Genomic DNA, 27,931 nt, shown 5'->3' on the forward strand with positions numbered 1-27,931 from the left:
AATAGTGATGCGAAGCTTGCAAGAAGCACCAATATCTAACAATCTATAATTTCCATGTGGTTTCTTGCACTTTGTTTCACCTCCAAAAGCCATTGGCTACTTAAAATTATTTACTGTTATTGAAGACACTTAAGTTTTTATGGCATTTTACCGCCCATCCCACCCCCGCACGGCCACATACTTATTTTAAGAAGATAAGTATTGTTGTTATAAAAATATTTTATAAAAATAAATTTGTAAATTAATATGACTTTATATAATACGTTAAATTTATTTTATAATAAAAATAATTTTATAATGTAATAGATCACATTAAATTAGATCAGTTTATAATTAAAGTATTTATCCTTTTAAGAACCTAGAGCAATCCCAAAAGCAATATGCGAGAGCACACGTTCAATAATTAATTTTAAAATAATTATAAATATATTATTATTTTTAATAAAACTTTTTTATTGGGAGTGGTATCGCCTCTTTTGGGCCCAAGCAAAAGATAGGGCTGTCCAGACTCCAGACTCAAGGCTGTTTAGAAATGAGTTCGACGAAGTGCTCAAGGCTGTTCATTACCGGACTCAATAGGATGTGTGGATTTTATAAAATCGAAAATATATATCAAATTATTTATTTTTAATTACATATTATTCTCTTAATTGTTATTATTTAACCATTCTTTATGTGATATGAAATCATTAAATGATGAATAATAAATAATAAATTATTTTTTAATTATTTAATATCATATTAGAGGAGAATGGATGAAAAAATGATAAAAAAAAATTTTATAAAAAAATTTAAAATATTTATATTGATGTTAACCCAATAAAAAAAATCTGAACTGTCTTAGGTGTCGTTTGGATTCGAATGTGAGTTGAGATAAGTTGAGATGAGTTGTGAATAGTAGTGAGATTTGTGAGTTAAAGTTGATGAATAGTAGTAAATAATAATGAGATGAGTTGAGATAAGTTAAGATGAGCTGAAATGAACTGAGATGGATTGTGAATCCAAACAGGACCTTAGAAAGAAAAAAAAAAAAAAAATCAACTAATATTAAATATTTAATAAATATTTACTTTATCTATCCATCTATCACCCGCTCAGTTTACCGCGTAGCCCACGTTATCCCGTCTCAGCCTGTTCTTCTCGTCCTAATTTTTGAGTATTTTTCTCCAAATTAGTTTTCCCAAATTCGTTGATCATTTTCAGCACATAATTCCAATTACTACTCTTCCAAGGTGTTTTTCTACTCTGAAGAGTTTCTTTGAGCGGCATAGTGCTTTTCTTCTGGTTTGAGGGATGATGGACTGCGCTTCTTCTAATCCCTTTTCGCATGGTCCCATCGCATTTTGGCGAGGTAAAGGAATCCTTCCAACACCCAGAGTAGACCCATTTAAGGTTTCCTTCCAGAGGAATCATGCCGAACTCCTGAAGCATGACCGACACTCACACGGTCTCGCTTCACTCCATTCTTTCCAGGTATGCCCCCTCTCTGAAATCCCACAGCTCAAGTTTGTTGGGTATGCATTTGAGTGGAAATATGGGAAATATGTTTGAGTTTCATGAAATTAAGATAGTGTATTGATATATTGTTATTGGTGAGACTGCTTGTATCTTGGAATAAATTCTATTGAGTGAATAACAATGTGGGTGTTTGGCAAACCGCATAACTAGTTCAGTTAGATTTTTGAACCAATCGAAAAATGAAAACTTGTTCAATTTCGAATTTGTAGGCTGACACTGGGCTTCTATTTGAATCAATCGAAGGAAAGTTCCTGATATATTCAGGGTCTACAATAACAATGACTGATTTGCTGTTAAAAGTTTGTAACAAAATTTTTTTGATTATTGGTATGTTTCTTGGGTAACCAGAATCAAACGTTGAAGTGTCTCCAATTAATGTAACTCAGCTTGAAAATCTAGCCCGTGTGAAACTCTCTTTGATTCTAATAAATGTAGTTCTGAGGAACTTCCTATCTAGTGTTTATTCTTCATCTCTCCACTTTCATTCTTTTGCAGCGTAGTAGCAGTAAAATCATAGTACCATTAAATTCTACAAATCCAGCACTGAAGTTGCACCAATCATATGCATTGGTCATCACAAGTGAACTTCCTCAAAATGCCGATTTTCCTCGCTATTATTCAAGGAAGGAGAAAAAGCCTTTTCCAACACCCGTATTGGAGCTGAGGCGGGCTGCCAGGGAGAGATTTAAAAACAGTAAAGGCCGGCCTAAAAAACCTGTCCCACCTCCAAAGAATGGGCTAGTTGTGAAGAGCCTTGTACCACTTGCTTATGACGTGTTCAATGCAAGGATAACATTGATTAACAATCTCAAGAAACTCTTAAAGGTTGTGCGTGTGCATGCTTGCAGGTAATCCATTCATTGATTCCTCCTGATTATCCTTTGCTAATAAAAAAATTTGAGTCATGGGAGCTTATGGGAAAAAAAAAAAAAGTGAGATCAATATTTGTTAAAGCAGGGAAAATCAAATTCATGGGGCGCTGCACATCATTGGTAATTTTGTCAAAGTAACCTGTTGCATGCATACATAATTAATATCTATCCTGCATGATAATTGTGTACACGGTGATGCAACAACATATTGATAAACGTCCCACTTAGCTATGTGAGACAAACTTAGGCGTCTTTGCTTGGTTTTTAAATTGACTGTCATTGCATGAGATTACTTGATATGAGCAATTCTTCTAATTGTTGTTTACCGGGGAACATCTTACTCTACGTGAACAACAATTATACTGTTATCTAAGCAACCTAGCAAAAGTTATTGTTTGTCAGAACATTGGTGGAACTCAAACTTATTGTTTAAAGGCTAGAATACATTTTGATTCCCGTAAGTTTGAATTTGTTGTCAATTTGGTCCATGAAGTTTCAACTTTCATGGTATCATCGATGAAAGTTTGGCTTATTATTGATGTAGTCCTTCCATCCATCCTCGTTAATCATAGTTGTTAGTTGTCAAATGATTTTACTAATGAGCATAAACAATATTCTTTTGTTGAGCCTTTTTTTTTTTCAAGAGATAATTTCATTGAAGAAAAAGAAAACAAATTAAGGTAGTTGACAATAAGCACAGGGATATGCCAGAGATATTTTCTTTAAGGCTCCGCAGATTTGGATTGAGTTTTGATTACTTGCCTTTATGAGGACTACAGAGGCAAAAGTATGGCCCCGCAAGATAAAAACTATTTGTTATAGAGTATGAATTGGTATTGCACCTGTAGAAAATTTGGTATATGTGGGCATTGCGTTGTTTCTAATTTGTGTGATTTTGATGTGGGGATGTTCAAACTTTAGAATTTTTTTTTTTCTGATAAATAAGAAACTTTTTTGATCAAATGAAACTAGGCGAAGCCCATGTACACTGGAAGTATACAAAAGAGACAACAAATTACATTCTAGAAAGCTGAAAAGAAAACAAAAACTCATGAATATTCCCTCCCTTCAGTACAATAGCAGAAAACTACTGAACCAAAGAAGACACAAAAAAATTCTAGATTTCCTCCACAGCTCGCTCCTTGTTTTTGAAGCGCCTCTCATTCCTTTCCATCCATAAACACCACATTAAGCACAAATGAATCATCCTCCACGCCGCTGCCAGTTGAGAACTATTATGATGCCTATTCCAACATGCTAGAAGCTCCACCACACTCTTTGGCATAACCCAACTCAACCCAGCTCTACTAAGAGTGTGTTTGGATGTTGAAGTGAGTTGAGTTGAGATGATAAAATATTGTTAGAATATTATTTTTTAATATTATTATTATTTTGAAATTTGAAAAAGTTGAATTATTTATTATATTTTGTGTTGGAATTTGAAAAAGTTGTAATGATGAGTTGAGATGAGTTGAGAGTAGTTGAAGATCCAAACAAAGCCTTAAATGCCAACCCATAACTCCCTAGCCACCTCACAATGTAGAAGTAGATGATCAATCGATTTACCATTTTTCTTACACATGAAACACCACTCTATTACAATTATCCCACATTTCCTTAAATTATCAATCATCAAAATCTTTCCTAGAGCAGCTGTCCAAGTAAAAAAAACAACTTTAGACGGCACAGAAAGCCTCCAGATACTCTTCCATGGAAACAAGATATGCTGTTGATCTGTCAACGTCTTATAAAATGATTTAACAGAAAACTTGTTTTTTTTTTTTTTTTGATAAGTAAAATAAGACTTTATTAAATCACCAAAGTAACACGATACAAAGAAAATGCCCTGTTTATGTAGGCATGTTAGAAACTAGGAATTCATGAAGGTCCATGCCATTTCAGTCTACAGCAATGGCCCAAGTACAAAGAGTTCTAAAAAATAACAATATTAGCTCCTCCACAGATCTCTCTTTGTCTTCAAAAGTCCTCTCATTTCGTTCCTGCCATATACACCACATAATACAGATAGGGATCATCTTCCACACTGCTTTAATCTGTCTCACCCCACGGATAGAATTCCAGCAAGCCAATTCATCCAAAACTGTTTCCGGCATCACCCACGCCATATCCATCCTTTTAAACACCGCGTCCCAAATAGCCTTAGCTATCTCACAGTGTAAAAGTAAATGATTTACCGACTCACCCCCGCTTTTACACATACAACACAAATCTGCAATAATTATCCTCCTCTTTCTTAGATTATCCGTAGTGAGGATCTTACCCAAAGACGCTGTCCACAAAAAGAAAGAGGCTTTGGGAGGAGCCTTATGACGCCAAAGCTTTCTCTAAGGAAACTGTATCTCTGGCTCTTGTGTGAGAACCTTATAGAAAGAGCGAGCTGAGAATACCCCTTTCCTTGCAGGATGCCACCACAACTCATCTTCCTGCTGAATGTTCGGTCGAACAGAATATAAGAGGCTATAAAATTCTACAAAACTTTCCATCTCTTAATCCTGTGCCGCCCGGTTGAAATTGATGTTCCAGTGAATGTTTCTACCTGAGACTGAGACTTCCATAACCTCTGCCACTGTGGCATCTTTGTTACTTGCAATCAAGAAAAGAGACGGAAACAGATCTGGTAAAACACTGGTACTACACCATGCATCCTTCCAAAATCTGATCTTGACACCTGTCCCCAAGTGCAATCTAGTGTATCGCTGGAAAACCTCCCATCCTCTTCTAATGTATTTCCATAACCCCTTACCCGCTGTTCCTCTAACTTCTCTGCAACAAGTTTTAAGTTAACAAGTAACAGAAAACTTGTTGCTCCCCGTATGTTTCCACAGCATTCGATCCCTTCCATTTCCTCCTATTTTCAGGGAATATAAAAAGCTGAAAAAACCTGCTATCTCATCAATTTCCCAATCCTGTGCATTTCTAGTAAAAATCATATTCCAATGCACAGTCCCATTAGCACGACACAACACCTCTGAGACAGCAGCCTGCTGATTTCCAACCAAGCTGAAGACATCCAGAAAAACAGTATGAAGACTGTCTCACCACACCATTCATCAAACCAGAAACGTCTTGCTCCTTCTCCAATCTTGAACTTAAGATGTTTTTCAAAAATGTTCCACCCCTTTCTAATGAATTTCGAAAGGCTCACACCATAAGTCCCCCTACCCTCCTTGGAACGCCAACCCTCCCAATCACTTCCATACTTCCGATCAACAACCTCTCTCCACAATGAATCCCCTTCCAATTGATATCTCCACAACCACTGCTCACCCTTTGCCAACTCAAACTTTAGAAATTGAATCCCTTTACCCAGTATCCACCATGACTGGAAAACACTGCATTCTACACAATCAAATCTGGCTTGCATTTCTAGTGGAACACTCTATTCACTCGTCAACAAGGTGCAGTTTTAGATAAGCTGCCACAACTTCACTACTATGGAATGGAATCCAATCCCAACTTTTAACTTTCGGTCATTGGTCATGATCAGAACCTCTGCTTTTGTGCACCTCACATGAGGGGCCAGTAATTTCCTCTCTTCAAGTGTGTTTGAACCATGGCGGGACTTTTATTGAACAAGTTACAAACTGCAGAAATATCTGTCTGGTGGTGTAGAATTATATTATTCTAGTTGGATGAAATGGGGCATAATAGTTGGGTCTTTATGATCAAAGCATGCAACTGCTTGGTTCTTGAGTTGGATTTTTGTAAGTCTTTGAGAGTTCCAAGTGAAGAAAATGGAATTGAAATAACATTTAACACTAGGTTGATGACTCTGATCTTGATGGAGTACACAAATCGATCAAGTGGCTTACTACTAAAGTTGATCCTTGCCAGAGTCTTATGGTTGTGGTGTCGGTGACTCCACTGGGAACATTTGGCCTGAAACAAGCTCTTTCTCTATGTTTTTTTTTTTCCTGTTTTCTTAATGGGGATAAATGGAAGTATCAAATTAACAGACTAAAACTAAAAACAAGCCAAAATTTATATGGACCTAAATCTGTCTTGGTGAATAAATTTTGTGACTTCTGTCTTGAATGCTTTTGCAGCTGCTGCAATGAAATTCATGTGGGACACGTTGGGCATCCATTCAGATCTTGTAGGGGCCAAAATGCTAACGTCCGCAAGGGCCTTCATGCATGGACAAGTGCAACTGTGGACGACATAGTCTTACCATTGGAAGCCTACCACCTCTATGACCGCCTAGGAAAGCGCATTCCTCATGAGGAGAGATTCTCAATTCCTCGAATTCCAGCAGTAGTTGAACTCTGCATCCAAGCTGGTGTCAATCTTCGTGAGTTTCCAACAAAACGGAGAAGAAAGCCTCTCATTCGGATTGGGAAAAAGGAATTTGTTGATGCAGATGAAAGTGAACTACCGGATCCTGTTCCAGAAGTTCCTGAGGAACCATTATTAACCGAAATACCAGATTCAGAGATAGTAGCCCCATCTGATGAAGATGATGTAGCTTGGCTTGGAGAGGAAACACTAAAAGCTTGGGAAAAGATGAGGAGAGGTGCGAAGAGGCTCATGAAGATGTACCCTGTAAGGGTTTGTGGATATTGCCCGGAGGTGCATGTGGGTGCTAGTGGACACAAGGCACAGAACTGTGGGTCACACAAGCACCAGCAGCGGAATGGGCAGCATGGTTGGCAGTCGGCAGTGCTAGATGATTTGATACCACCTAGATATGTGTGGCATGTTCCTGATGTAAATGGACTGCCATTGCAACGGGAGCTCAGGAACTTCTATGGTCAAGCACCTGCGGTTGTCGAGATATGCATACAGGCCGGTGCTGTTGTGCCGGATGAGTACAAATCAACAATGAGGCTGGATGTAGGGATCCCTCGAATGTTAAAGAAGCTGAAATGGTCATTTAACGTGATTGTATTTCTTACTTCTCCTCCCTCCGTTTCCTCAAAATCATTTTTTTCAAACGCAATGTAAAGTATTTGTAGAATAGTCGTGTTGAATACAGCACGAAAATTCGGAAACTTCCATCTGATTTTGATCAGTAATAAGAGTTGTATGAAATTGTCCTTTCATCTCGATTAGGAGATTCTAAAATTATTGAGGCTTAGCTCAATCATCACATATCTTTTCAAGTTCATCATAGTTGGACAATGATACAAGCTTCGAACTAAATGGTTGTTGGTGATCCATCTCAATATTCAATCTTGCCTTTGTTTGTAACCCAAGTTTTTACCATTCTTGAGAACTGCTACAGACATAAAGAGATTATACAAAATAAACTTACAAATTGAAGTAGTTTCTTAGAATTCGTTAGATCTACTTTGTAATGAAAGTAACTTTACAATTTGACGTACTACATCAAACCACATCAGTTTGTAAGTGTAACTTTTATATAATCTCTCTATAGCTAAAGTATTTTTCTTTTTAAAATGTGTGAAGTGGTAATGAGAATAATACTGAATAGAGATTTTTTTTTTTTTAAGAAATATCTTGTTTCTATCTCTGTGGGTTCTTTATCAAAGTTTGGAATCACAGCTGCAATCAATGATTATGAAAATCTTGGTACAAAAATTTATTCTCACACATATTGCAGATGGATAGGCTGTCATTTTCCATCTTATGATAAATATGTGAATGTTTTATACTAGAACAAAGCAAAGCTTTGTGAATGTCATCACTTTTTCCTGCCTTGGAAACGTGGTTCCGAGGAAATCAAAGTCATGCAGAGCGATTCTATCGCTATATGGAAAGTCATACAAAATAATTGACATCACTTCACTCTATTCATTACACTTCAAAATCAAGGGAATTTCACTGTAGCTACCATAATCATAGCTGTCACGAATCAAAATCTTTAGTAGAATCGCAACCATGTAGTAGGGGAGGATTCGATACGGTACAGTGGTGCGTGATGCGTGAAATGATATTTATAATTTAAGGCTGTGTTTAGATGTTGAGCTGAGTTTAGTTGAATTGAGTTGAGTTGAATTTTTTATAAATAGTAATAAATTGAGTAATGGAAAAAATTATATGGGGCGCATCTAAACTGAATTTAAAATGTGTTTGGATGTTAAGATGAGTTTATTACTTTTTATGGAAAATTGAAAAAGGTTATGAGTCTACGTATAAAGATGTTTTAAGTTGAAATGGTTGTGGTTTCACGTGTAAGAATGTTTTGAGTTAGAATGAGTTTAGTAATTTGAGAGTTGGATGCTTGGATGTTAGACTCAGTTTAAAATTAGACTGAATTCAGTTGATCTCATAAACTAACTTTTTTATGAATTATAGTGAGTCGAGTAGTGAATAGAGTTATGTGGAGTCATTTAAACTGAATTTAAAATGTGTTTGGATATTAAGATGAGTTTAATAGTTTTTATGAGAAATTGAAAAAGGTTATGAGTCTCATGTATAAAGATGTTTTAAGTTGAAAAAGGTTGTAGGTCTCACGTGTAAAAAAGTTTTAAATTTAGATAAATTTAATAATTTAAAAATTGAGTATTTAAATATTAGACTCAACTTAAAATCAGTTAAGTTTAAAAATCAAACGCACGTACAAATTTCACATCATTTTTTCTTTTAAAATTGTACGTTTTATTAAAATTGTATCTAGCATTTCTTTGCTCGTAAACATACGCTGTACTGGGAGAGTTTTTCGAGCATGAATGGCAAATGGACGTTCAATTTTCTGACTGTAAATAATTCTATAATTGGGATTTCCAGATATAGACATACGAAATGGCGAAGCTACGGACAAGCGGGTATTTTCGTGCTACTGTTTATGTAAGAGAAAATGATTGGATTATTTCTTTCTTATTACTTATTTATTATTTATTTTATATTTAATTTTTTTTAATTTTTTAATTTTAATTAATAATTAAGAAAGTAAATATTAATAAAATTATATATTTTTTTAATTTTTTGGCTAAGAATATCAAAAAAATATTTAAAAGAAAATGAGAAAAAATTAAAAAATTTGAAATAGATTATGAATAATAAATGGACAGTAACAGAGTATCCGTATGTAAACGGATTATGAACAGCACCTTGGAATTTGCAGTCCCAATTCACCGTAAACCCCACACCCGTCACCTTCGTTCGTACTACCTTATTTGTTAAGCGGGCCAGAGAGAGAGGGATTTCATAGATGGAAGTCGCTTCCGACCCACCACGCACTATACTCCATCATTTTGGTCTGTTCGCTTTTTCTTTATCCGAACTATGCGTTTGTCTTTTTCAGTTTCTGAATTGCTCGCTCTTCATATAAATTTTCAGGTTTTAAGGAATCGAGATCTTTCGCGGCATCGTCATTTTTTCCAGTAATTACTTATCTATTCACTGTGTATTTTATTTTCCCCGTGTTTGTTTCTTGAGAAAACGAAGTTGGGGTAGACTTACCTGGTTTGACTGTTTCTTAGCAACCAAGCAAAATACTGCATGTTTTTTAATAGGAGAACACTTTCGATTCTTATAGGTTTTGGTTGAGAACGTGGTTCTAGAATAATTATCAGGAAAATGATTTTTCCCCATAAAATATCGTTTTAGGATCATCTCAAATAATGTGGATGTCTTTTTTAATTTCCTTTCAGGTCCAAGGATAGTGATAGTTGTTATAGATTGTGTTATCTTTAGGGTTTGATTAGTATAAGCCGTTGGCACCGGTTTTACAGAGCAAATATTTGTTATTAATAATAATTTCTTCCATTAAGGACCCAGTTCTGGTAAAATGAGATCAATATCCTAGTCCTATCACTTAGCTGACCTAAATCGTTATTCCTGCATTGTGCGATTTCAATTTGAATGATCTTCCTACACAGCATATGTTATCCTGAATATCATGTTCCTAAATGTTTATTTTGTGTTTAGCGATATTGAGAAAAGCAATTTTTTTTTTTATACTGGTTCTATTTACATAAATTTGGTTCCATGATTCAGTCACGCAGTTATAAAGGACTTTACACCGTATGCCCTCCACATAAACATGCAATTTCGATAAATTCTACTAACTGTAAGTAAATCTATCTCTAGCATTTAATCATACCATAGAATGTAGATAGTCTTCATGCCCAAATAAATGAGCAATGACATGCTGCATTTCCAGTTGGTATTCGTTTAACAATATTTTGTTTTAGCATTTCTCCGTTTCTGGCGTAAAAGGACCTATCTTCTTATTTTTTTTATTTGCTTGATCACAGACAGTATCATTTATTTCATGGGGATGAGTTTTTAGACTTCCTAATCGTTCCCTTGCAAGCTACACTTTATCATCACAGCAGAGTAAAATGTACATTTTGATGCTTATCTTCTTGTGTTGATTCCCTGCTTGCTGCAATTTATGGGTGGTGGAGAGAAGCTGTTATGTTCTGACCTTTGTAAAACATTCTTGAAAAACAGAGTCCCCTTTGTTTTTTGGCTTAAGTATGAACCGCACAAAGTCTTTTCTGAGACTATAGATATAATCTTCATTGTTTTGTGGAACATGTATTGTGATATTCAGTATTTCCTTCTATGAAGTCTAATGTCATTTAGGGAAACATAATTTTTCAAATCTTTTTTATTGTGAGCCTTCTCTTTTGCAGCTGCTCAAAGTAGCTATTTATCTGTTCCAAGGAAGTATGCCAGTTTGTCGCGGCACTATTTTAAGCCAAAGGAGGATTTAAATAGACCGTATTATGATAATAGATTGCATAACGGAAATAGATATGTAGTTGTGAGATCTGAACTTGCTGGAACTGGGAACTATGATGCCGGGTACCCATTATCAGGTTTCTCCTTAAATCATTTTCTGATATTAACCATGTTTATATTTAAGCTTATGAGCCTAATCTTTTCCCTTTTAACATCTTCAAAGTGCAGAACATAAGTTGGGCTCAAAAATTAGAGGAATATGCTTTTATGCTGTCACTGCTTTCAATGCCATCTTTCTGTTTGTGCTGATGCTGGTGGCACATCCATTTGTTCTCTTGTTTGATCGATACCGAAGAAGATTTCATCATTTCATTGCCAAAACTTGGGCAACTTTCACTGTCAATCCATTTCTTAAAATCGAGTATGAGGGATTGGAGAATCTGCCTCCTGATATTCCTGCTGTATATATATCCAACCACCAGAGCTTTCTAGACATCTATACGCTTTTCACTCTGGGCAGAAGCTTCAAGTTCATCAGCAAGACTTCAATATTCCTCTATCCCATTATTGGTTGGGCCATGTTTCTGATGGGTACCATTCCTTTGAAGCGCATGGACAGCAGAAGCCAGTTGGTAATTCCTTTTCTCTTATAAATTGTTTCTTATTGCAGTTGTCATTTAGTATTTCTAGGTTAGATGAAAATACAACACAACTATGCAATGGTAAAATCTTATTTCTATCTTTCCTGGTGAATTGTTATCGTCTTACTCCCAAACTATGATTATGGAACTCTGTTGGCTTTTTCTCTTGTAGAACTGTCTTAAGCGATGCATGTATCTTATAGAGAAGGGGGCCTCTGTCTTCTTCTTCCCAGAAGGAACACGGAGTAAAGATGGAAAATTAGGTGCTTTCAAGGTGAGTTCATATCAGTGTTCTTTATCATCTGTGTGGACTGATTTGACCTTTTCCTTTAGGGAAACCAGAAATTGAAATTCACATGCTTTGTTTGGCTGCTGAGGATCATGTCAAAAAGGAAATACACATAGTACTTTCCTTTTCTCTACGAGCAAATGGATCATTAAGTTATAGTCCTATCATATTTCCAACTCACATGCTTTTTGATGTGCTTTAGTACTTTTTATTGCTACATGCAGAGTGGTTACATCTGTGGCTAGTGTGAGTACCACACAAGGATCTATTCAATTTCAGAACATGTTTAGTTATTATTTCCAATTTGACCCCCATCTGTTCATTCTCTCTCAATTTACATTACCTTCTAATTTTTATGAAAAGGATGCCCCAATTTGGAAGGACTGTTGGAACTCTCATATTTCCTCTGAAATTTCCTGTTTTATCTTTCTGGTGTATGTAGAAAGGTGCATTCAGTGTTTCAGTAAAAACCAAAGTGCCAGTGGTACCTATTACCCTCAAGGGAACTGGGAAAATCATGCCTGCAGGAATGGAGGGTATCTTGAATTTTGGTTCCGTGAAAGTTGTTATCCATAAGCCTATGAAGGGAAGTGATCTAGACGTACTATGTAATGAGGCTAGAAACATAATTGAAGATGAGCTCAATCGCCAATGACAAGATATCTGATGCAGGAAATTCTCTTTTTTGCAACGGCTTAATACCGAATCCTCAATGTGGAATCAAGAAAAAGAAATCGGAAGGTATAAATCAATTAAGCGTTTTTGTCTTGTTTAATTATAACCAATAACCATGTCACGTGAAAAGTAAGGTGATCTTTATTTCCAATCAATATGACTCGTTTGTAATCTTGTACGTAGGCTTATGGCTATGTTGCAGATATCACAAATGATGGAAGTATTGTATGCAATCTCTTTTGCTTTCTTTTATCTTTTTTCTTTTTTCTTTTTTCTTTTTTAAAAAAAAGGGAAATAGAATATGATATGATCACGGAGGAGTCTACCTGAATTCAGTATTTCTATTTTTGGAACCTGAAACAACGTTGAACTTTCAAGGTTGGTTGAATCATGAATGTTGCCCAATAAAGGATGGTTTGACTGGACTGATTGCACTTTATATAGAAAGTATCAAATGAAACTATATCAATACTCATTTTATTGAATGTTGCCCATCTTGTTTTGTGAAATTTACTTCTATATCAATACTCATTTTTTCCCTTTTCAATCAAGATGCTAGCGTCTCTGCTTTGAGATAAACATACGGGTGCTTGTATCTCTCTTTTTATGTAGGCTGTGCATTGCTGAAGCAGGTCATCGGCTCAAGTTCGAATTTCTTGTGGCTCTAATAGCTCTTAGCTTCGCCTGTCAATGAAGGCATTTAGAGCTCTCTGATACATTTATTGATTTCATAAGAGGGGGGCTTTCTGCAGAAAAGGTTGAGGCATTTTGAGGTGGTTTTCAGAGATACTGCATACATTTACTTGGCTTATAAACGGTGATCTCTCTGACTCTCTGCACTGTGAATGGTGACAGACCAGCAATTGGCTCAATTGTTTATGTAATTCTGTTTTTAAACACTGCATCCAAAATATACGCAGTATTTACTGGCCATCTACGCTACGTTTGATAGTCCATTTCGTGGCCTATTGCAGATAAAAATAACGATATTGAAATCTAGGAAATTATACATACAATACATGGTAAAGTTGAATAAATAGGTATGTTCCTAATCAACATGAAACCAAATTCAACGCAACTCTTTGATAAATTCAACCAACTTAGCTTCCTGGAATGTTCAAATAACAAGTTGTGAGTGGTATGAATTTACCCATGAAATGTTGAGCAAGAAATTAATAAAAGAAAAAAAGTTTTGCTATTCACAAGCCGATATTTTAACACACTGCTTATAACAGTTCTATTAGAACTTAAAAATATAAAAATAAAACATCAATTATTTTTTAACTTATCCGATGTGGAAAGTTTTCACATCAGTGATTGAATTTGGGTGTACAAAAATAAGACTTATAAATAATTTTTTTTTTTTAAAAAGAAATATGCATTTGGTAATTCGGTGATCAAGACTATATCATATATGAAAAATTGAAGGGTTTTTTTTTTTTTTTCGAGAGAGATAAGAATATAAAATGGAAGGCTATAGCATTTTATTAGATATTTAAAGCTATTTAAAAAAAAATCCTATTATTATTCAAGGCTACAAGTCGTGACAAAAAATAATAATAAGAAGAAATCTATAATTTTAAAGAATTACTTACATTTTCCAAAAAAACAAAAGAAAAGAAAATCCGCCGGCTAAATAAAGTTGAAGGAGTTACATATCCGATGCAGCTGTTGATAAAATCAACAGCTATTCTTCCTTGTTCTTTGAAGGATATTACCAAATTATTGCCAAATTATTTCCTTGTTCGATTCAAACTTCCTTGGTCATCCTTGATCGAGTTTGACCAATACTTTTTCTTTTTCTGTCTTTCCCATAAAATATATCAACAACTATTTCTTTTTTTTTTAATTTTACGAAATAATATTTTTAATAATAAAGTAAGTAAATGCTGCATAATTCTTTTGATAAAAGTGAGTAAATACAGAACGTATATATAAAAAAATATTTTTAATATTGAACTCCACTTTTTATGAAAATGATTGCGTAGACTTATACGCTCTATAACTATATCTAATATTACCTAAATATGAAATAGTAGTGCTACATATAAGTATAATTTAACACAATATTATGTAAATGAACGGCGGTCTTATTTTATCAATATTTTTATATTTAATTTAAATTTTAAAAAGTTTATACATTTTAATACTTAACACGTCACCGCGTAGGATTACATCAATAAAATTGCAAAGTTAGCATTTTTCCTACGTGGTTTCACATATTACATCTGACTACGCGGCGCCGGCTACTGAATGGTCAAATTGGAATTTAACTGCGAGAACAAATAACAGGAACCGTAAAAACCAGACCCGGAGACATTGCCAGTTAGCACCAACATACTACCCCGGAAACAACGGATATAGAGGCATATGCAGTAATTTCTCACTTGGATTGAAAATCCTTGACTCCACTACTTTCCTTTTCCTCCATTTTTTTCTCTGGAAAATATATCTCTCTCTCTCGATCGAACTATTTCTTACCAGCTCAGACGATGAAGTAATTTAGCTCAACAGATACATAGTATGTCTTTTTCTATCCAATCACAGTTGCTACCGTATATAGATATGTGTGTTTTTGCTTACATATGTAGTTTTTCTGAAAATAGAATTTTGCATCGGATTTCGAGTTTTGAACGTTGCGTATTGGGTGAGCGTTATTTTGTTGTAGATTTTGGAGCTGTTTTGGGAATCTGGAGGTTTGGAACAACATATTCTTAATCCTATGTTTGAGTTTTTTGGTCATAATCACTCATGTTGATGCCTTCTTCTTTTCCTTCTAGATACAATTCATGAAATCCGGCCGTCAACGCTAGAGCCAATACTGGCTTATGCTTTTAGGAATTGGGAAGCTAAAGAAATCGGATTTGTCAGCATATGATTGATATTTATTGTATTGGAGTGGCTGTTTTGTGTGCTGCAGTGTTAGGATGGATAGATTTTTGGTACCAAAAAGATAAAAAGTGGCGGAATCAAGTTACTTGAGTTTCTTGGAAATTATCTTGTAAAAGTTGCGGCTTTTTAGTTGATAAGATCATTGAAGAGGATGAAATCTGATGCGGTTTGGTAGCTTAGTTGGCAGCAAAATGGGTGTTAATAAAAAAAGTTTTGGCTTCTAGATAAGTGCGCTGCTACTAATATTAAAGCCATCTGAGGGTCTAAGAGGGAGTGTAAAAAATTGGAGTTATTTTTTATGATGAGTTGCACCAGCAAGTGCTATAAGTTTGGAAATAACCAAACTAGAAGAATATCAATCATAATGATTTGATCAAATGATGGGTGCTTAGGCGATTGATTTGAGTGATTGGTATACGGTTGTGGAAGAAGGGTTTCTCAAGAAGTGAGATTGTCCTTGGCCAATTGAGATGTAGTAGATGATTCATGATTGCTTGTTCTCTCATTGGTGTTGCAGCTTATTAGCCTACTTTTTACTTTACCCGTCATGGGCAAGGAACTTTCTTGTCAAGTTTTGATAGTTATGCTTCTTATTGCAATTGGAGAATCTGGAGCTGCAAGTGGCCAGGGATGAAATGTGGTGTTGCAATATCGCAGTTTGGTGCTTATAAAGATATGGTCATTTATCCAGGTCATTGTTTCCCAAATCCTAGCATGTTATATTGTGTCCTTGCTGATGGACTAGGTACATGAGCAAATAGGTGGTCATTTAAAGTAGATCTCATGCAATTGCTTTACACGATTCATGCGTTGTCCACACTATCTAGTCTGTGGACAAAGGATAATTGAGGGCCATTTGGCTTGAAGATAGGGGTAGAAGTACAAATTTTGTTATCCTGCACATAAAAGAGCTAACTTTATTGGAAATGGAAACTACTGTTTTCTTAGATGAGAAGAATTATGTAAAGGAAGGGATATACAATATTATGAGACTCTTTATACATTTTCAGTTTTGCGGAGACCTTGTGTGGATTTGCTGATAAATGAGAATAGTGAGTCGTTAGACAATGGGTTATTTAGACATCTCATAGGAGAATCTTTATACATTTTCAGTTTTGTGGAGACCTTATGTTCATTTACTTCCTTTTTTGCTAATAGATGAGGAGAGTGTGTCATTAGAATATGGGATAATTAGACATTTTTTAGATAGGCTGCTGGTGAAGAATGGTATCATGTAGTATTTTTCTGGGAAAATTTTGAATGCTGCTTTTCATTCTTCTGTTGAACAAAGTGGTGGCTTGAGCAGAGAATACCATAGGCCTATTAGCTCGGTGGAAAGTTTTTGAACTTTTGGCTTAGGTGCTGGCTAGTTGGTTGAGAGAATGACGGTAACCTGGTGTCTCAAAAAATTCCTTTGTTGAGGGACAAAAGTTGGATTTTGTTCTTAGAAAAAGTACATTCTAAGTGATTGTTTTCTCGTAATTATTGGGAATGAGTTTTAAGTAGCACGATATGATCGGTGACTGAAGGGATAAATTGTAAATTGGATAGAAAGCATGTGAAAATGTTAATTAGGACTATCTAGTGTGAATGCTAAATGAGTTTGACTTTGCATAAAAGGGAGAAAGTAAATTTTGGCTTTTACTGGTTGGCTAGCTAACTTCATTTGATTTTGACACTTGTAACGTATGAGAACTAAAGCCGTATTTCTCATTTGGTAACTGGATGCTCTCTGTTGATGCGGTAATCTATCAAACAAATAGGTTGTGTGGACTTCTGAAACATTATTTGGGAGAGATAAGATTCTTAGAAAAGTTTTCGTTTCCATTTTCAGTCTCTCTTATTTCTCCAGGTATATGTATGTGGTACTTGCATCAACTCAATACTGTAATTAGCTTGGAATTCTTAGGTCATCACTAGATACAGAAGTTGAGAGTATGCCTGTATGGCTGGCTGCTTGGTAATAACTTTATCATATAGTCCAAGCATCTTTTTTTTTTTTTTTGATAAGTAATAATTTTATTCAAAGAAATAGGCATAAGCCCAAGTACACAGAACGTATACGAAGGAAACACCTACAACTTCCAAAAACAAAAAGAAACTGGCACCAGAAAACTAAAACAGATGCAGAAAATAATCCGCCATTACAAAAGCTTTAGCTCAAGAACTCAATGTACTCAAGAAAAAATCCCTAAGATCCCCAAAGAGCGTTCTTTATCTTCGAAGCATCTCCCATTTCTTTCAAGCCAAATGCACCACATAAGACAAGGAGGAATCATCTTCCAAACTCTCACCGCCTTCTTGCCGCCCTTCAAACCCTTCCACCCTACCAATAAATCCACCACTTCTCTAGGCATTACCCAATGTAATCCTGTCCAACTCAAAACCTTATTCTACAAGAATCTTGTCACTTCACAGTGAAGAAAAAGGTGATTTACAGATTCTCCATCCCTTTTACACATGACACACCAATCAGCAATAAACATACCTCTCCTTCTAAGATTATCAGTAGTCAATACTTTGCCCAAAGAAGCCACCCAACAGAAAAAAGCAACCTTAGAGGGAACTTTCACTTTCCATATACTTTTCCAAGGAAAAACACAACTACTTTGGCTTGATAAAATTCTGTAATAAGTAGAAACTGAAAATATAGCATTTCCAGCAGGAATCCACACCATGCTATCCTCTCTTTCTAGCACCAGCTTTGAGCTGTAGAGTTTAACCAGCAGAGCCTTAACTTCATCTACTTCCCAATCATTAACTTCCCTTTTAAAAATGATATTCCATTCAACCTTGTTGCTGATCCCTTTTAAAGTCCAAGCATCTGCGCTGATCCGATTGATTTGTTGCTGATTGGTTTGCATTTTAATTTTTTTTTTGGATTGGATAAGTAATAAGAAATTTTGCATTTTAATATGAGTTATTTTGTTGGTTGCAGATGGTTTTATGTCTTCAATTGTGAAGAATGGATCGCGATTACAAAACACAATACATGGGTGGCCAACGCGAGAAGTTTGTCAGGTATGAAATATAGTTCTTCGCACTATTATGATAGTAAAATTGTGGAGGAGAAGAAAGTTAAGCTGTCTATACGTTTATGTTTACTAGGTTTTTGCAAGTTTTATGTTATGACATTGCTGGGTGCGCCCTCCCCCTCCCCAAATTTTTTTTCCCAGTTATTTCTGTAGTTGGCCAAAGATTATGCACGAATCATGATGGTAGAGATAAATCTTTTCTAGCTCTGTTGTTTTTTCAATTTCTAGTAAAATTCATTGCTTTCTTTCACATATATTATTCAAATTTGAAGTTGAGGAAGATGTCACATTTGCTCTGATTATTACTTTAATTGTTTTAAAGAATCAAATGAGTCCCTTTTTTTTAGAATGTAACTGCTTCAATTTAATGATGTCTTGCGATTTATTGCATGTTATCTGTCATTTTATTTGATGAACTATGTTCAGGTTTATCCAAAATTTCACAACTCATAGGATGTGTGCAAGGCTTTATGTTTCAATGAAATTTGAAACTTCAAAATTTCTTTTCAATTCAATAGTTTTCTACCGTTTATGGCTTTAACATTATACAACTTTTGTTACTCTTTTTCTCCCTAGTATATATGTTTTGATCTTGTTTTCACTGAATTAGATACAATTCTAGTAACAAAAAAACTCTTGTATGTTGCTTCAGTCACACAAAGGATTGTAATTGATTTCAAGAAGCAGGGTTATTGTCCCCTACTCTGATGCTAGCTTTATTTCCCCTCTATTTAATGCGATGAAAACTTAAGGCTGATGTCTGGGCATTTCGATTCAATCAGATCACATCTCAACTGGGTATATATATTTTTAGGTTGTATCCATACAGGATTCTTGGTCCTAACAGGGAAAGGAGAGAAACGGATAGTATATGAGCTACATTTTTTTAGCCGCTACACTATAGAAAGTATCTTATTTTCTGCATGAAGGCCCTGTATTTTTATTTTTCAGGTTGGATGACTTGGACTCTACATTATCATCATCTTCTGATACTGGGGTGAATAGATGTGGATTTGATGTTGAGGGCTTTCGCCGTACTGCTCATGCAAGAGATGGAACATCTAGATCATTTAAGAGAGGAATGAGAAAGGGATCTGAAGGACTTAAATCGATTGGTCGATCACTTAGATTTGGGGTTTCTCGGGGAGTGTTCCCAGAAGATCTTAAAGTTTCAGAGAAGAAGATATTTGATCCGCAAGACAAATTCCTCCTTTTTTGGAATAGACTCTCTGTAATATCATGTATTTTGGCTGTATCAGTGGATCCCCTTTTTTATTATCTTCCTGTTGTTAATCAATCATCAGATTGCATGGGTATAGACAGAAAGTTGGCGATCACAGTGACTACATTGCGGACAATTGTTGACGCTTTCCATCTTATTCGCATGGCTCTCCAATTCCGAACAGCTTACATTGCCCCATCCTCTCGGGTTTTTGGACGGGGTGAACTTGTGATTGATCCTGCACAAATAGCCCGACGATACCTGCGGCAGTACTTTATTGTTGATTTTCTTTCCGTGCTACCCCTACCACAGGTTTAAATGTTCACACTACTCAGATACCATTTATTTATGCACTAGGCTGCATGGTTCCACCTCATTCATATACTTCTGGCTCTTAAATTTGTGCACATTTTTCATCTTTGTTTATATGTTATGGACATGTTACAAATGTAGTGCCAAATGTATCAAAATTAGTTAAGCTGACTGTTGTTCTTTATGATTTCCATGTCAACTATACTTACGAAAAAGTTATTTCCATCTCAAATATGTAGTGTATCATCATTACTCAACGGTGTTCCTTTTATTTTCTATTGCAGTCATACCAAAATGATTTGCATTTTCAGTTTTCTAATGAAGTGTTTTATGAATTGTTAAGTAAATATTATTTTTCCCATGTATTTTTGCATGTTAATAATGGCATCATCTCCCTACTCTATTCTATAAATAGAATAGAGAGGTATTCTAGAGAGTGTAAGAGATCCTCATTAAAAAAGAGTGTAAGAGATTACAAGAGGGGTGAACTGTTGGAAACTTAATAAATATTATTTGAAAATATTTGCTTTTGCTGATTAACATCTTGTTTAATTCTTTTGTTAAGAGAAGTATAACAGTGGTTGAGTTTTGTTTGACTGCAGTTGCTAGACCTGTTGGTCTGTGTTTCAGCTGATCCTGTTTATCTGTGCTGCTGTTTCTATTGGGCCTCAGGCGTGAGAGGGTGTTAGAAAAGTCACATATTTGAGAGTCATAATTGATTTATGTGCCTGTTAGGCTTCTGCATTCAATGGGTTAAGCTTTTGAGATGGATGTTTAAGACATGACACTCCAAAAATATGCAGTTTCTCACATTTTAAACACCCAAAATTAAATGGTATATAGTCCCTTTTGCAGGCCTAGATGCACATATGATCTCACCAGAGTTCTCAGCCAAGATGTGGCTGGAATTGTTGGCCCCGATTTCATGATTGGTTGTTCACATCCAGCAAATTTGATGTCCATATTAGATGCTTTTTATTCCTGTTTTTAGATGCACAAGAGTAGATTTCAATAGAGTCCTGAAAAGTCTGTTGGAATTATAATGCCCTACTTAAAGATTTCCAGGTGTTAGCCATCTAGAATAAATCTTTTTTCTTATTTCTCAAAACTGTGCAGATTGTGGTTTGGAGATTTCTTCAGAGGTCAGATGGTTCAGATGTAATGGCTACAAAACAGGCCCTGTTTTTCATTGTCTTGCTTCAATATGTTCCCAGATTTCTTCGAATATTACCTTTAACTTCAGAACTCAAAAGGACAGCAGGTGTCTTTGTTGAAACTGCTTGGGCAGGTGCTGCATATTACTTGCTATTGTACATGCTCGCTAGTCATGTAAGTTCCTTTTTTGGTTCGGTATTGTTTTAGCTTAGTTGAAGTCCACCTCTATGTGGACAAAATGTAGATGATACCTTACTTGCTATTATAGGTTTCTTGTTCATGAACTATTCCTGAAACCCGGTTTTAGCCTTATTTATATAAATTTATTTACGGGAAAATAGCTCTAGTAACAAGTTTTTTTTTCTTGGCTTATACCATGGTAACAAGCATGTGTCGAATCCCTTTCATTCAATTTTTTCAAACATTTAATATCAGCTAAAACCAATAAAGTTGGTAAAATGACAAAAGCTCATTCTTTTCAACCAGGTAAATATTCATAATATGGGAAACATCAACAGTTGATTTCTTGCTTTAAATTTATGAAGTATTTCGATCAATTGTAATTTGAAATATGTAGAACAGAGTCAACAGTATTCATGAAACTATGAAGGTTAAAGCAAAAGCCGGGAATGAGGCTTAAAGCTGTCATGGTTTGTCAAATAAAGAAGGCAAAAGAAAGGGGATTGATTCACATCCAATGTAGCAAACGAATGGATAGCCAAGGAGATTTGCCAAGAACTATTAGAGACATTTATGTTAGTTGAGAACATATTAGTCTCTAAATAAAGATTAAACAGCCCATGTCAAGATAACAACCCCGTAGTTTGCATCCTTCTCCAAAAGATTTGGTTTTGTGGTGTATCAACCCTTCCAAATCTTAAATTTGTGGAGTGTTGATTTCTTCGTTAAACAGACTACAGATTGAACATTGTTTCAAAAAGTTTGGTCATTATACTCCCATGTATCAATCTGTTGCAATTATAAGCAAGACAATTTTATTAATGATCAAAAGGCACTACCAAGTACAAAGGAGGTATAGAAGCACCTAGGTAGAAAGACTAAGAAGTTTTGGAAAAAACATAAAAAACTCCAAGAAGATGAAGCTGGAAAATTGAAGATGTTGCCATTCAATGTTAAAGAGATTTGGTCCTCTTAGTTAGGCATTTCTTTTGCAACCCCTAGGGGTTGGCTCAAGTAGTAAGGCCCTTGGTCTTAGGGGTATGCTCCCTCTAGGTCTAAGGTTTCGAACCCTTAGGTGCAAACAATTTCTAGGGACCACATCCCATTGGTAAAAAGCCAATGATTTACCTGATCCATGTGATGGGGACACGTTACACAAGTCCGGGGTTAAAAAACATATTGCGTTCGCACAGTCTCCGGAATTCCTTGTCATTAAAAAGCTAGGCGTTTCTTATAGATTTCTTGTTTACTTGAGTTGCTCATTTGTGCTTATTAATAAAGAATAATTACTTATATAAAAAATCAAAAAGAGGTTTGAAGAAAGATACCTGTAGCTACTCCATATTCTTCTTGCAATTCTCGAAACTAAGAGCATTCTTCTCCCTTCAAATGCACCAAAATAAACAAATTGGGATCAAAGCCCACATAGTTTCACTGAAAAGGCTACAAAACAAACTGTTCCTGCAAAGAAGAAGGCCCATTACCAGTCATTGTATCACCCAACTCAACCCAAAAAGGTTGAAAACTCTTTCCATAGAGTACTAGCTACTGCACAATGTATTAAGGGATAAATCGTTTCCTCATCCTCTTACACATGCAGCACCAGTTTATCACTGTAAATTGGTGTTTCCTTATGTTATCCAGTTAGGATTTTCCCTAAGATTGCCTCCCAAGCAAAGATGGTCGCTTACCAAATGCTTTTCCATGGGAAATGAGGCCACTATGTGGATACAATGCTCGGTAAAACAGCAGGTACAGGTTGCAGATCGGCTGCAATTTGTTGCAAGTCCCCTTAATTTCATTTTCTTTCAGCTTAAACTACAAATAGTTCGATGTAGTGGATTGATATTGCACATGCAAACTCCAAATATGACTGGATCGTAGCCTTTGGTGGTTTCTTCTTCCTTTCTATAGTTGCCAACTTGCTGAGTTCAGATTGTGCATTTGTTGGAATATTTTGTACCCTTCTTATGTGCCCAAATGGTTTTCTTCTTCTTTTTTCTATTTTTTCTCGTTTCTTTCAATGAGATCTTATCAAAGAAGGAAAATAATCTCATTTCATCTGAAATTTAGCTTTAATAACTTCATGTGTACCTAATTACTTTTTTGTTAAATGATTTCATTTCAAAAAAGCATCTTCAATCCTATTTAATTTCTCACGTTTATGTTCTCACGTTTCTATGACACATTTTCTATCTATTTTTAATCTTTGCAGATAGTTGGGGCATTCTGGTACCTGTTAGCTATAGAACGCATTGATGCATGCTGGCAGGACGCTTGTTCCGGTGATGAAATTTGTAAGGGATCCTTGTATTGCAGCAAGCAAACCTTGGGACAGAGTTTATGGCATTCTCAGCTTAATTCAAGTTGCTTCGTCGGTGATGACTCACAATTTGATTATGGAATCTTTGAAAATGCTTTGTCACTTAAGGTTGTCTCATCCATGAAGTTTGTCTCTAAATACTGTTACTGTTTATGGTGGGGGCTACAGAATTTAAGGTATGTTAATTTTTCAATTTTCCATCTACAAGTTGTATAAACAGGAGACTTTGTTTATTTTGCCTGGTGTGGGTTAGTTTCAGTTTGGATTTCACTTGTTGGAAATTTGCTTGTGTCCTTTCAGATTATTAATGCCAATTCTATACCGAAGTGACTTAAAATCACATATTAGTAATGGTGTTCTGCCACTGCTCATATTTTTCTAGTCATGTATATTCTTTTTTTGATAGTTACCAGTCATGTATATTCATTGATCCCCCATAAATCTTATACTGGGAAAAATTGGATTATAAGCACTTGTGGTTGCACACTTCGTTTTACATTTATACATCCAAATGGCATTTTTTCCCACACTCTTGCCATCTGGGCACTATAGATCTCTTGTTTTAGTTATTTGCTAGGCACCACTGCATATCTACTAGAAGAGGCCAAAGTGAGTTCATATGGGATATATTCCATCGTCTGGATGAGAGTCCATCTGAGAGGTTTACAAATTTATATGGTTGTTAGTAGTCAATGTTTTTGTATACATAATACTAGCTGGTAAGTTTTAAATAGTAGATGATATAGTGATGGCATAGAAGATTACTCCGTTTATTTTAGATCTTTTAGTATGCAACTGTTCAGGCTATATGCCATTGTAGTAGTGCACTGTGATGGGTTCCCAGCCTTTCGGTTTATTTCAGTTAATTCCTTTTAGTTGAAATTAGTTGATGGAATGGCCATGATTATCTGTTTGGGCTTTTGGAAAAATATAGAAAGGACCGTAATCTCCCTCTTATAAAATCAGTTACTTTCCAACATTCTGTATGACAGAAGTTTCTCACCAATTTGTGAGGTAATTTATTTATTTTTTATTTTTTTTATGAGTAAATTTGTGAGGTAATTTACTCTAGCTCCTTTAATTATTTATAATAACTTTCTTTCTTGCATCCCTCTTTGTGCATTTCTATATATCTGTGTCACATTTTTTTTTCAGTTTCTAACCAAACATACAGAGTTAAGGTTATCCATTCGGCATAATGCAATCTATTCAACGAGGCAACATTTTCAAACTTGAGTTGAATTGCTTGTGTGAATGTTTATTTTGCCATAGATATGACAGTTAATCACTTGTACTTGACGTTCCCAGCCTATTTATATACCTAAACTTCAATAGTTAGTAAAAAATGCAACTTTAATTCCTCATCCACTGATTTTGATTATAACTGAAACTATAACTATAATTAAGCTTTTCGTTGTAAGAAATCCTGATAATTGATTTCCACACTTTGAATATATTTTCCTTGGTTTTCCTATAGTACACTTGGCCAGGGACTTCAAACCAGCACCTATCCTGGGGAGGTTATATTTTCCATAGCACTAGCCATACTTGGACTCATCCTCTTTGCGCTTCTGATTGGCAACATGCAGGTAAACTTGGACACATTTATTTTTTAAAAAGGGTACAAATTGATAAAATCATATCTTGGTTTTCTTGGTTTCAGAGTATATTGAAGTTTTTGGTAGTTATGCATTTTCATATATAGGCATCCTTGATTTGTTCAATGAAATCCGTTCTTCGAGAGATGAACAGAAAATATGAACTAGACAACAAGAGCTGAATGTGAAAGATAATTGCATGGCTAACCTCATGTAGTAGTTATAATCTTTGTTGACCAAGCTCTGCTATCTAGTGCATTTGCTCCCTGTTTTTTTCCCTTGGTTTTTTATTTTAGAGAGAGAAAGGGGGGAGGAGTGAAGTTTTTTATATTGTGGACACAAGTTTCCTTTATATTCTCTCTAAATGCATGCTTGGTTGAAATCTTACCTCTGTGGTAAAGGAGACTATGGCATGACAAGCAGAATTTGAAATTCTGGACTTTGTGCTATTATGGCAGACCTATCTTCAGTCGCTTACTATTAGGCTAGAGGAGATGAGGGTTAAAAGGCGTGACTCAGAACAGTGGATGCATCATCGCTTGCTCCCACAGGAACTTAGGGAGCGGGTTAGACGTTATGATCAGTACAAGTGGTTGGAAACACGCGGGGTGGATGAAGAGACTTTGGTTCAGAGTCTACCAAAAGATCTTAGAAGAGATATCAAGCGACATCTCTGTCTTGCTTTAGTGAGGAGGGTAAATTTCTCAACCTTTTTTATTCATGTATCTATCCTTTTTATTGTGAGGGTATTTATTTATATGTATACCTTATAACCAAACATTTCGATAATTTTATCCTTACTAAAACTGAAAAAACAAGGATCATATACTTTTTTGCAAAGCATATGAAACCCAAAATTTATAGCACAACACTTTTTGCTTGCATCACAAAGATCCAGAAGCTGATAATTTCTCAATTAATTCATGACCTTAGGTAATTTTATAAGGGCTTTCTTTAGTTGACCTGTATCTTTTACTGTTTCCCGACTCATATAAGGGCATTATGTTCTTGAAAACTTGGTATCTGTCTGTCATCTCTCCATAGGATCTATACTTGTTGCGGTTTCCAATGGCTTCTGTTATTGGTGCTGCGGCATCTGGTTTTGTAAATGTCTAATTGTTTTGCTGGTAATTTAGGTTCCTCTATTTGAGAACATGGATGAGAGGTTGCTCGATGCCATTTGTGAGCGACTTAAACCATGTTTATTCACAGAGAGTACTTACATTGTCCGGGAAGGAGATCCAGTTGATGAGATGCTTTTTATCATACGTGGTCGCCTTGAGAGTGTAACCACTGATGGTGGTAGGAGTGGGTTTTTCAACCGCAGTTTTCTGAAAGAAGGTGATTTCTGTGGGGAGGAGCTTCTGACCTGGGCACTGGATCCCAAATCAGGATCTAACCTCCCATCTTCTACTCGGACAGTGAAAGCTATAACAGAGGTTGAGGCTTTCGCCCTAATTGCTGAAGAGTTAAAATTTGTGGCAAGTCAATTTAGGCGCCTTCACAGTAGACAGGTACAGCACACCTTCCGTTTCTATTCACAGCAGTGGAGAACTTGGGCCGCATGCTTTGTCCAAGCGGCATGGCGTCGATATTCCAAGAGGAAGAATATGGAACTTCAGCGTAAGGAAGAAGAAGAAAAGGCAGAAAAGTTGGCAGGAACTGGCAACATTGTTGGTGGAGGTTCGTATAGTCTTGGTGCCACTTTCTTAGCTTCCAGGTTTGCAGCAAACGCACTGCGTGGCGTTCATCGAAATCGGAATGCAAAGACTGCTAGGGAGTTGATGAAACTGCAGAAGCCTCCAGAGCCTGATTTTGCTGTTGATGATACAGAGTGACTTGGGATGCGTTAATTGTGATGTAAGATAACTCGTTTGTTATGCTTATGGCTGAATTTTTTTTCCTAATTTGCTTAAAGGGACCGAGTACAATGTATTATAATGCAAGCATTCAATATTTGAATAGCCCTCGTCTTGATGAGATGGGAAGAAAACTGTATATTGCCTGAGTTGCTTCCTCGTTTTCCATCAAAATCTAGGAGGCAAGAGGCTATTGAACTTTGAACTTTAGGCCTGCCAGACATGGTGAAGCCTGGTGCGAAGCCTTGTGGTTGGTTACATATTCCAGATATTGTTGCAGAAATAACTGTCACCAAGTTTTCCTTTTTCCATATCCAATGATTAAAATGAATTAGAGGCGTGCAAAGATGAAGTTGAATGAAATATTTTGATTGAACATGGAAGGGTGGCAAGTGGCAACAAGCTAAGAAACTGTCGAGGAAAACGTTGTTGATTGCGCAGAGTAGTGAACCTTTCGAGTAATGCTACATATAATCATAGAGTGTACAAGCGTTGTACAGTCGTTTTGAAAAAAAGTGAAATCTATTATTAAAAAATTAATTTTTTTTCATCTGAATCTTATATTTATTCAATTTTTTCAAAATAATTACGCTGCCTGTGCACACTCATAATTGCAAGTATCATTTCTCATGCTTCAAAGATTCCTTCATTTTTGCACAAACAGAGTCTGCGTACAAATGATGGAGATCCTACTCATGTCACGAATAAGGATTGTGAATTGTGATCAATCCGCCAATTCCATGG

General features: G+C 35.7%; 3 protein-coding genes across 8 annotated transcripts; all 3 read left to right on the forward strand.

Moving 5' to 3' along the window:
• Positions 1 to 1,083: 1,083 nt before the first annotated feature.
• Positions 1,084 to 7,494, forward strand: LOC121244604 (APO protein 2, chloroplastic-like). Its single transcript, XM_041142754.1, is given in 4 exon segments — positions 1,084 to 1,473; positions 2,014 to 2,366; positions 6,458 to 7,248; positions 7,251 to 7,494. Coding segments are annotated over 4 exon segments (1,362 nt in total). The 5' UTR covers positions 1,084 to 1,293; the 3' UTR covers positions 7,289 to 7,494.
• Positions 7,495 to 9,405: 1,911 nt separating this feature from the next.
• Positions 9,406 to 13,627, forward strand: LOC121244517 (1-acyl-sn-glycerol-3-phosphate acyltransferase BAT2, chloroplastic-like). Of its 4 annotated transcripts, none has more exons than XM_041142619.1 (8): positions 9,406 to 9,571; positions 9,654 to 9,697; positions 10,314 to 10,386; positions 10,958 to 11,143; positions 11,235 to 11,638; positions 11,820 to 11,921; positions 12,379 to 12,677; positions 13,224 to 13,627. In XM_041142619.1, the coding sequence occupies exons 1-7, from the start codon at positions 9,526 to 9,528 to the stop codon at positions 12,589 to 12,591; spliced, it is 1,068 nt and encodes a 355-aa protein (XP_040998553.1). In that variant the 5' UTR covers positions 9,406 to 9,525; the 3' UTR covers positions 12,592 to 12,677; positions 13,224 to 13,627. The 4 variants fall into 4 exon arrangements, with proteins under 4 accessions (XP_040998553.1, XP_040998552.1, XP_040998556.1 ...); XM_041142618.1 differs by having other exon boundaries at positions 13,238 to 13,627; XM_041142622.1 differs by lacking the exon at positions 13,224 to 13,627 and adding an exon at positions 12,020 to 12,182 and having other exon boundaries at positions 12,379 to 12,517.
• Positions 13,628 to 14,916: 1,289 nt separating this feature from the next.
• On the forward strand, positions 14,917 to 27,292 carry LOC121244514 (probable cyclic nucleotide-gated ion channel 5). 3 transcript variants are annotated; one of them, XM_041142614.1, is made up of 8 exons: positions 14,917 to 15,132; positions 18,442 to 18,524; positions 19,490 to 20,072; positions 21,189 to 21,401; positions 23,623 to 23,906; positions 25,208 to 25,319; positions 25,787 to 26,023; positions 26,465 to 27,292. In XM_041142614.1, the coding sequence occupies exons 2-8, from the start codon at positions 18,469 to 18,471 to the stop codon at positions 27,164 to 27,166; spliced, it is 2,187 nt and encodes a 728-aa protein (XP_040998548.1). In that variant the 5' UTR covers positions 14,917 to 15,132; positions 18,442 to 18,468; the 3' UTR covers positions 27,167 to 27,292. The 3 variants fall into 3 exon arrangements, with proteins under 3 accessions (XP_040998548.1, XP_040998549.1, XP_040998550.1); XM_041142615.1 differs by lacking the exon at positions 14,917 to 15,132 and adding an exon at positions 15,252 to 15,307; XM_041142616.1 differs by lacking the exon at positions 14,917 to 15,132 and adding an exon at positions 19,353 to 19,405.
• The last annotated feature ends 639 nt before the right edge of the window (positions 27,293 to 27,931 follow it).

Source organism: Juglans microcarpa x Juglans regia, chromosome 8S, assembly GCF_004785595.1.
Source record: "Juglans microcarpa x Juglans regia isolate MS1-56 chromosome 8S, Jm3101_v1.0, whole genome shotgun sequence".
Taxonomy (NCBI): domain Eukaryota; kingdom Viridiplantae; phylum Streptophyta; class Magnoliopsida; order Fagales; family Juglandaceae; genus Juglans; species Juglans microcarpa x Juglans regia.